The 8,845-nt window shown below is 34.6% G+C and overlaps 1 protein-coding gene across 1 annotated transcript; it reads right to left on the bottom strand.

The window, feature by feature from the left end:
• Window positions 1-6,370: 6,370 nt before the first annotated feature.
• On the bottom strand, window positions 6,371-7,930 carry LOC109176742. The gene is made up of 3 exons (XM_019326135.1): window positions 7,177-7,930; window positions 6,822-7,034; window positions 6,371-6,720 (listed from the first exon to the last, which is right to left on the bottom strand). Exons 1-3 carry the CDS (start codon window positions 7,928-7,930, stop codon window positions 6,371-6,373), a joined length of 1,317 nt encoding a protein of 438 aa, XP_019181680.1.
• Window positions 7,931-8,845: the final 915 nt, after the last annotated feature.

The raw sequence follows: 8,845 nt of genomic DNA, 5'->3' as shown, positions 1-8,845 counted from the left end.
TTAAAAAAATTAACATATCACGTCGGTTGTTTGTTAAAAACCGACGTGTTATGTTATTAAAAAAAAATTAAAAAAAATGCTGCCTATAGAGCTGTCAAAGCGGGCTGGCGGGGCGAAGCCCGCCAAAGCCCGCCTTTTGGCGGGGCGGGCTAAAAAGCCCACCAAGAATACGGGCCTAGGTAAGGGCAGCCCGCCCCGCCCCGCCTTAGGCCCGCGGGCCCCAGCCAAAGCCCGCCTCTTTTTTTTTTTTTTTTTTTATCATGTATGATGTGTCTCTAAAATCTAAACTCAAATGTGACTATGTTAATAACTTAATTGCTATATACTTAAAACACTTATTCATAAGAAAATAACATAAATTCGTTCATCACAACATGACAACAATGACACCAATAGGGGTAAGTATAATTACTGAAAAACCGATAATTTTGGTTAACGGTTATAAGACAAAAAAATTATAATTACTCGGCTATTTATCAGTTATGAAGGTGTAATAACCGCGATCACCGAATAACGGACACTATTATTTATATTATTATTATTATTATTATTATTATTATTATTATATATATATATATATATATATATATATATATATATATATATATATATATATATATATATATATATATATATATATATATATATAGATAGATGTGTATTCAAATGAGGACAAGTATATTATAGAGGATTGTGAGGATATATATATAAACTATAAATAAATAAATAAATAAAAAAGGCGGGCTAGCCCGCCAGCCCGCCCCGCCAAGCTCGCGGGCTAGGCGGGGCGGGCAGAAAAGCCCGTTTTTAAAACGGGCTTCAAAAACATGAGCCCACCCCGCCCTTTTGGCGGGCGGGGCTGAAAAGCCCGGCGGGCTAAGCCCATTTTGACGGCTCTAGCTGCCTATAACCAAGGAACTGAAGACTCAAATAGGGCATTTTATACCATACACTCCGGCGTATAACGCTATGTGCGCCCAGCATCAAAACGAAGCCGTATGGAATTATTACGTAACGGACTTTTTTTTATTATTTTGTTAACGCCGTCAAATGGTAAGAAGAGGGAAGTGAGAGAGGGGCTCTAAAGAGATGCTGTCGTCTGATTGTTCGATTTGCGCCGTATTCTGCAATTGTTGGATGTAATCCATGTATGATTCGATTACTCAGCAGGATGTGGCGGAGACAGAGCATACAACTGATCCTGTTGGAGTGGTAGATACAGAGGATGCTAATCCAGGTATTAATATTTGATTTTTAAGATTTTATTTTGTATTTTTATTTGATGTATGATGAATATATTGAACTTGCCGTTGAATTATATAAAAATTGATATAGAATTCCTGTTTGATTGTGGTTATTTTGGATTTTAGTATGGTTTGATTTGAAGATGTTGATTCAGGGAGGTTTTACGTGTATTATATGGTTTGATTTGTTCGTTTTTATGATTATGTGTATTGTGCCATATGTGTATGTGTATTGTAGTTATGGATTATGTACATTAACAGTATGGGATATAGGTTTTATGTATTTTTATGATTATGTGTATTGTGCCCTATGTTTATGTGTATTGTAGTTATGGATTATGTACATTAACAGTATGGGTAGTTAAACTGTATGTGATTTGCAGCTGATCAGGATTTGGTAGGGATGTCATTGTGTTAGGTTGATGAAGCATATGACATGTATAATGATTATGCTTTTAGAGTAGGTTTTAGTGTGAGGAGGGGTAAGCAAAGATATACTTCTGCTACAAAAATAATGAAGACGAAGATGTTCCATTGTTCGAAGGATGGATTTAAAAAGAGTACAGGAAAAGGGTGTTATTCTAAAATTGCTGGTCGTACAAGTTGTGGTGCATATGTCCAATTCAATTTACATGAGAATGGGATGTGGATTGTTTCGAAGCATGAGAAGTTGCATAATCATGAATTGGTTCCACCAAGCAAGAGTTACCTTCTAAGGTCACATAGGATGGTGTCTAGGAATCATATATCCTATCTTACTGATTTGAAGAGCAGTGGTGTGTCTGTTGCAGATGGTGTAAGATTCCTTAAAACACAATCAGGGGGATCACCACTTGTTGGGTTTACAAGTAGGGATGCATATAACTCTCTATGTACCGATGCATTGAACAGATTGGATGGTACCGATTCAAACACATTGATTGAAATATTCAAACGGAGGCAGTCAAGTGAAAGGGATTTTTACTTTGATTTTGAGGTGGATTTGGAGTCAAGGTTGTGTAGTTTTTTTTGGAGGGATGGACGAATGCGGAGAGATTATGATTTGTTTGGGGACTTGTTAGTTCACGATACAGCATATCGTACTAACAAATATGACATGATTTGTGGACCTTTTGTTGGCATGAATCACCATTGCATGAATGTTATGTTTGGATGCGGTTTTTTGATGAATGAGAAGATTGAGTCATTTGTATGGTTGTTTAAGACATTTTTGAGATCTATGGATTACAAAAGTCCACAAAGCATAATGACTGATCAATGTGCTGATATGGCTGCTGCAATTGTTCAAGTTTTTCCAAGTTCACGACATCGGCTATGTATATGGCATATTGGCAAGAACTCAAAGAAGCACATTAAAGGGTTAAGAAATCAAAAAGATTTCCTAGATATATTCAATTGCTTGTTGAAGTATACGGATAAAGAGGCAGAGTTTGAATTTTACTGGACAAGGTACGTGTCTAATGTATGCTTCGTTAAATTTTTTTTTTTTTGTTTTTATTATTAGTTTATATTGGATTATCATTGAATGAATATTTGTAGATTATATTATATATAATACAGAATTAATTTTTTTGGATCAAGTTTATGTGTATCTATTTGATAGTTTATGTGTATTCATGTATAAGATTATGTACATTAGTATGTTCTGTATGTGATATCCTGACATGCTTGTAGGTTTACTTTAATATATCTATGACATGTTATTTCAGGATGGTTACAACATATAAATGTCACAATAATCATTAGATTGAAAAGTTGTATGGGTGTAGAGAAAAATGGTGTCCTGCATTTAATAAAGATTATTTTTCGGGTGGGATTTTATCTTCTCAAAGAAGTGAGACCACAAATCACTCTATTTCTAGATGGTTGTCCAAGACATCTGGTTTGTGTGATTTTTATAACTCATTTGTTGGGGTCATATCAGAGTGGAGAAGTAGAGAGAATGGGGAAGATGTTCGGTGTTCACAAGGGGTACCCACAATGGTGATGGATAATGTTAAGATTCTGTTGCATGCTAGGGAAATTTATACAATTGAGATATATATCTGTTTGAAGAACAATTTTTGAAAGGTGGATCATGCTATCAAGAGTGTGTGATGTTGGAAGATGGTGTGTATAAGTATCATGTTTGGAGGCCTGATGTTGATATTATTAGGCATGAAGTGATCTTTAACAGTAGACAAATGGACATTGGATGTAGTTGCAAGTTGTTTACTGAATTGGGGATTTTGTGTTGTCATTGTTTACGCATTCTAAATGTGCATTGTGTTTCTGAAGTCCCCGAGAAGTATATTTTGAAGAGGTGGACTAAAAAAGTTGTTGAAATTGATAATGTTGATATAATGTCTAGAGTTGATAGTGGTAATGGTGCATCTTCTGTTTGGTTATTAGAAATCATTAGGAAATTTCAGAGGCTTGCTGTTTACAGTCAGGAAAATATCGAAGGACGGAAGATCTGTGAAGAAGCAATTGCAGATGCAAAGAGAAGACTTGAAGCTGAATGTGGTGGCAGTTTATTTGAAGATTGTGACATAGGATCGACAAGTGGTGTTATAAAGGATCCATCTACTAGGCGGACGAAAGGGTTGCGGAATAGGAGGGTGAGCAGCGTTATTTCAAAGAAATATAACAAAGCAAGGGGACGGAAGCATCTTGCAAATATGGTTGCTTCCAAAATAAAATCTGCTGTTCAGTCTCAAGTTGAGGATGATATTTTAAATATTGCAGGCGATGGATATCTTGTCCACCCAAGTTCCGGAGGTTCTAGTTTTTGTCACGTTAGCACAATGTCAAGGATGGAGGATAATTAAAGCATATGTAAGTGTTAATCATCGTAGTTATATGTATCACGTACAGAATGATGTTAAATCACATAACTCAGCTGTAATAAAATATACATTTATTATGATATGTGCTGTTTTAAAAGTTTATGTGTATTCATTATATACTTTATGTGTATTCATTATATACTTTATGTGCATTACTTCATATGATTATGTATATTTTTATTTGTGTTAATTACTTTTATATATTTATGTACATTTCTTTTTTAGATTTGCAGTTATCAGTATAGGGAAATGATATGTTTGGTCCTATGTGTATTATGTACATGGATTACATTCAGTAGGATGTTTGATTGTATATATTAGCAGAAACAAAATATTTGTTAGACTTTTTTTAGTAGTATGTGCACTGTTTGAAAGTTTATGTGTATTAATTATATAGGTTATGTGTATTACTTCATATGATAATGTACATTTTTTAATAGTTCATAGTTTGTGTAGTATATGCATTGATTATGCACAAAACTATATTGGGGAATATGAAAAATATAGAATACAAGTAAACATTAGATTGGATTACCAAAAGGAGCATATACAAATTTCTGATAATTGTTTATCAACTGAAACTTCCAAAAATTGAACCAAAAATACAAGTAACCCTGAGTTTGGATTAGCAGAACTGCTTTTTACCAAGTTTGCAAAACACGCTAGGCACCCCCTAGGCGCCGCCGATTTTTTGAATTTTTTTTAAAAAAAAAAATTAAAAAATTGTAAAATTTTAATACCTATATATCTAAAATGGTTAAAACTTAAAAGTTAAAACTATTTAAAAGTGTAAATTATATAATGTATAGTAATATAGTATAGAACTAATGTACTATAGTTAAATAAGTTAATTATTTTTATTCATTTATTCATTTAATCCATATTCCATATTCCTATACTCCTATTACTCTATTAGTCCACAACTCCATAGTCCAAACTTCATCGTTCATACATTCATATATTGAAATATTGAATCATTGATATTTGAATAATTTGATACAAATCATACAATCATACATTCATAGTTTCATACTACACACTTCATAGTTCATACATTCATACTTCAAGTCATCAAATTTAAAATAGTTCATAGACCATAGTTCATACATTCATACTTCAAGAGTTCAAGTCATCAAATTTCAAACAAAGACACAAAGTACATGACAATTAAACACTAACAACATATCAAATATTCAAATGCAAGTATTCAACTTTCAGGGTGTTGTTCTTCCACTTTCCCATCTATCACTTGATTTTCATCATCTTCAAACTCAACCACCACTTCTTCTTCTTCTTCACTTTCGGATTCAAAGTTCTCTTCTTCAAGCTCCTTCAATCTAGAACTCCGTCGTGGTCTTAATGCGTCATCACCTTCCTCATTAGTAGCCACTTCATCTTCACCAACAACCTCAACTTCATCCTCAACAATCCAATCTTGTGCGAAGGTTGCATCACTAGCAAGTAATATTTCAACATTTTGCTCTTTTTTCATTTTGTTCATCAAGTTTGCATTGAATTGCACAAAGACTAGATTGTTTAGGCGATTAGATTCCAACCTATTTCTTTTTTTTGTATGTATCTACAAATATACAAAACAAATGTCAAATATATCATTCCATCAATCCATCAAAAATACAATACTAAAATAGAAAAGAAGTAAATAACTAAGTAAATATTTAAGTATTTAACTAACCCCTTCAAATGTACTCCAATTCCTTTCACAACCCGATGAAATTGAAGTAAGAGATAGAATTTTTATCGCAATTATTTGCAAGTTTGGAGTTGTCCCACCATAAGTTGACCACCACATTGCTACATCAAAATTGTATAAACAATATTAAGTATAAAAAATCAAAATATATAAAATTTTAACTTAAAATTCAAAACTAGTATGTAACTCATTTACCCGGATCATATCGCTCATTATTTGTCTCACATCCTTTGACCGCAAGTGTCTTCCCAAATACACCATATTTCCTCTTGTAAATGGGAAATTCATCATTCAATACCTTGTTTTGCATTTCTATACCGTCATGGTAATATGTTTCAAGAAACTCAATACATCCAAGAGAAACATTAACATCCAAATGAAGTCGAGGATCCTTAAAATGATAATAAGGATTCAACATGAAAGCCATCAAATGAAGAGGAGAATCTAGCCTATTACTCATCTTTTCTTCGACTATCTTAATAATAGGCTCATAGTTTCTTACCACTTCATTGAATGCCTTCTTAATGTCCTCTTTGGCTTGCATAAACTCACCATAAACAAATCCCATTGAAGGTTTCTTATCTTGATCAACAATACGAAGCACCTTCACCAACGGTGCAAAAAACATTCAAGCATAATGTAACCCCTTGCCAAAATGAAGTATTCAAGACAGTAACATAGGAAGCTTTCCCTTTAACTGTGTTGGCAAACTTACATTCCTCCCATTCATTGCTTGTTAACATAGCCCTTAATTCAATTTTCTTAGCAAGTAAACTCTGCAAAATTAAAAATGCAGAAGCAAACCTAGTCACACCTGGCCTAATTATGTCACGTTTCTTTGTATAGGTTCTCATCATTGTCAATGTTTTGTGGTGTGCATAGATAAAGATAGTTAAGCTCTTTGCTTGATCAAGAACTTTTTTGAACCGGGGTAAACCTGCAAAGGATTCAAGTATGAAGTATGAACAATTAGAAGATTTAAAGTTAAAGAATAAAGATTAAAGAAATAAGAATAAAGATTTAAAGATTGAAAGGTACCTGCAATGCTTTCAAGCATTAGATTGATGGAATGAGTTGCACAACATGTCCAAAATAGTCGTGGCCTCTTCTCCTTCAACAATTTAGCCGCTCCCATGTTGTTTATGGCATTATCTGTGACAATTTGTACAACATTGTTCTCTCCAACTTGTTCAATCCCATGCTCCACATATTCAAATATAAACTGACTTGTGTGTGCCTCACTTGAACATTCTTTAGAAGATAAAAAAAAAAACAGTGCCTAATCTTGAATTTACACACAAGTTCATGACGCTTCTTCTCTTCCTATCTGTCCATGCGTCAGTCATAATTGAGCAGCCATTTTGTTTCCACAACGCCTCATGTTCCTTCAAACTGTCCTTGACGCGATCAACCTCTTTATTCAAATATGTTTCACTCAGTTCATATCTATTTGGTGTCTGCACTCCCGGACCGAATTGACCAGCAGCTTCAATCATCAACTTGAAGCTATCTTTCTCAAGAACATGAAATGGAACAGCTGCTTCATACGCCCATCTACATATGTACTCTTTCACTCGATTCACCCTCTCCTTGTCAAATGCCTCAATTATACGTTGTTGCGCCGGGCCCCTTCTTGAACTCAAAGAAATTTCAGGATTGATTTGGTTAGCAAACTTATCCATAGGGCCAATTGGACGAGGTGGCCTCATTTGTTCAGACTCTTGCAACTCATCAACATCAATACTATTTGTAGGCGTATTACTCAAACTCTCATGCGAACCAATGTTTACCTCCGCTCTTATATTAAGTTCTTCAGCTCTCTTGTTCTTTTCTTTGTTCTTCGCCATAATGAGAGCATCTCTAGATTTTATTTGATCTTCTTTTGAAGCTATGGGGCATTTGCTAACATTCCCTGAAATACCGGCAATATGCTCTTTGATCCGATAAACCCCACCAGACATTACTTTCTTGCACAATAGACATTTAATCTTGTCTGATGACTTAGTAGGATCATTAAGTACCCCATAGTCCCAACCTACATCATTGGACTTTCTTTTTATTGTAGTTGACGTTGTAGATGGTTGAGAAGATCCAACACTTTGAGTTTGATTTGGTGGTTGAGAAATATCATCACTTTCCAATTCCATTTCCTAATTAATAATAGATTAATAGTATAATACTTAATACTTAGCAAATTAGCAATTCAATAACAATATAGACATATAGCAATTGAATAGCAAATTAGCAATTGAATAGCAATATAGGCATATAGCAATTGATTAGAAAATTAGTAAATTAGCAATTGAATAACAATATAGGCATATAGCAATTGAATAGCAAATTAGCAATATAGCAATTGAATAGCAATATAGCAATTGAAAATTATTAATTATATAAATATATAACTATATAACTATATAACCATATAAGTATATAACTATATAAAATTATAAATTATAAAGAATTAAATATTAAAACAGTAAAAATGTAAAATACTTAAATAGGGCTTTAGGCTTACCTGGAGTGGGACTGTGGGAGGCTGTGTGGCGCTGTGTGGCGGCGTACGGCGGTAGGCGGAGGCGGGAGCGGTGTGCGGCGATCGTGTGCGTGGGTGTGCGGACTGCGGAGGCCGGAGGTCTGAATAGCAAGGCTGCAAGGGTTTCTCCGTTTCTAGTCTTCAGTGAAGTAGAATCGCGATTCGAATCGCATTTTTTTTGGGTTAATCGCCAAAACGACGTCGTTTTGGCGATTAACCCAAAAAAAAATAATAATAATAAAATAAACCGGGGTTCGGCCGGCTAGGCGGTCTAGGCGCCGCCTTGACCGCCTAGCCGGCCGGCCACGGAGATGGCCGATTACGGCCTTCTTCGCGGCGGCGCAATGACGCCTAGCGCTTAGGCGCGATTTTTGCAACATTGCTTTTTACAGATTCTTGTTAGTAGTTTCACTTCTATTTCTTGTAGTTCTCCCTTGCTGATTGCATGACTGTTTCCATGTATTCGTTTTTCTTCCACATGATGATGTTTGCTGCATATTTTGCTCTAAGCGATATAATGAAAGCA

The sequence above is a fragment of the Ipomoea nil genome, unplaced genomic scaffold (assembly GCF_001879475.1).
Source record: "Ipomoea nil cultivar Tokyo-kokei standard unplaced genomic scaffold, Asagao_1.1 scaffold0755, whole genome shotgun sequence".
Taxonomy (NCBI): domain Eukaryota; kingdom Viridiplantae; phylum Streptophyta; class Magnoliopsida; order Solanales; family Convolvulaceae; genus Ipomoea; species Ipomoea nil.
The sequence above is the reverse complement of the archived record's forward strand: the minus strand, read 5'-3'. Positions and strand labels throughout refer to the sequence as shown.

Excerpts from the sequence above, each read along its gene's own strand:
- LOC109176742 (XM_019326135.1), bottom strand. The coding sequence starts at position 7,930 with ATGGAATTGGAAAGTGATGATATTTCTCAACCACCAAATCAAACTCAA. Across the intron at positions 7,035-7,176 it reads GGTTGATCGCGTCAAGGACA|AATGTTCAAGTGAGGCACAC; the intron begins GTTTGAAGGAAC and ends TATCTTCTAAAG. Across the intron at positions 6,721-6,821 it reads AATGCTTGAAAGCATTGCAG|GTTTACCCCGGTTCAAAAAA; the intron begins GTACCTTTCAAT and ends AATCCTTTGCAG.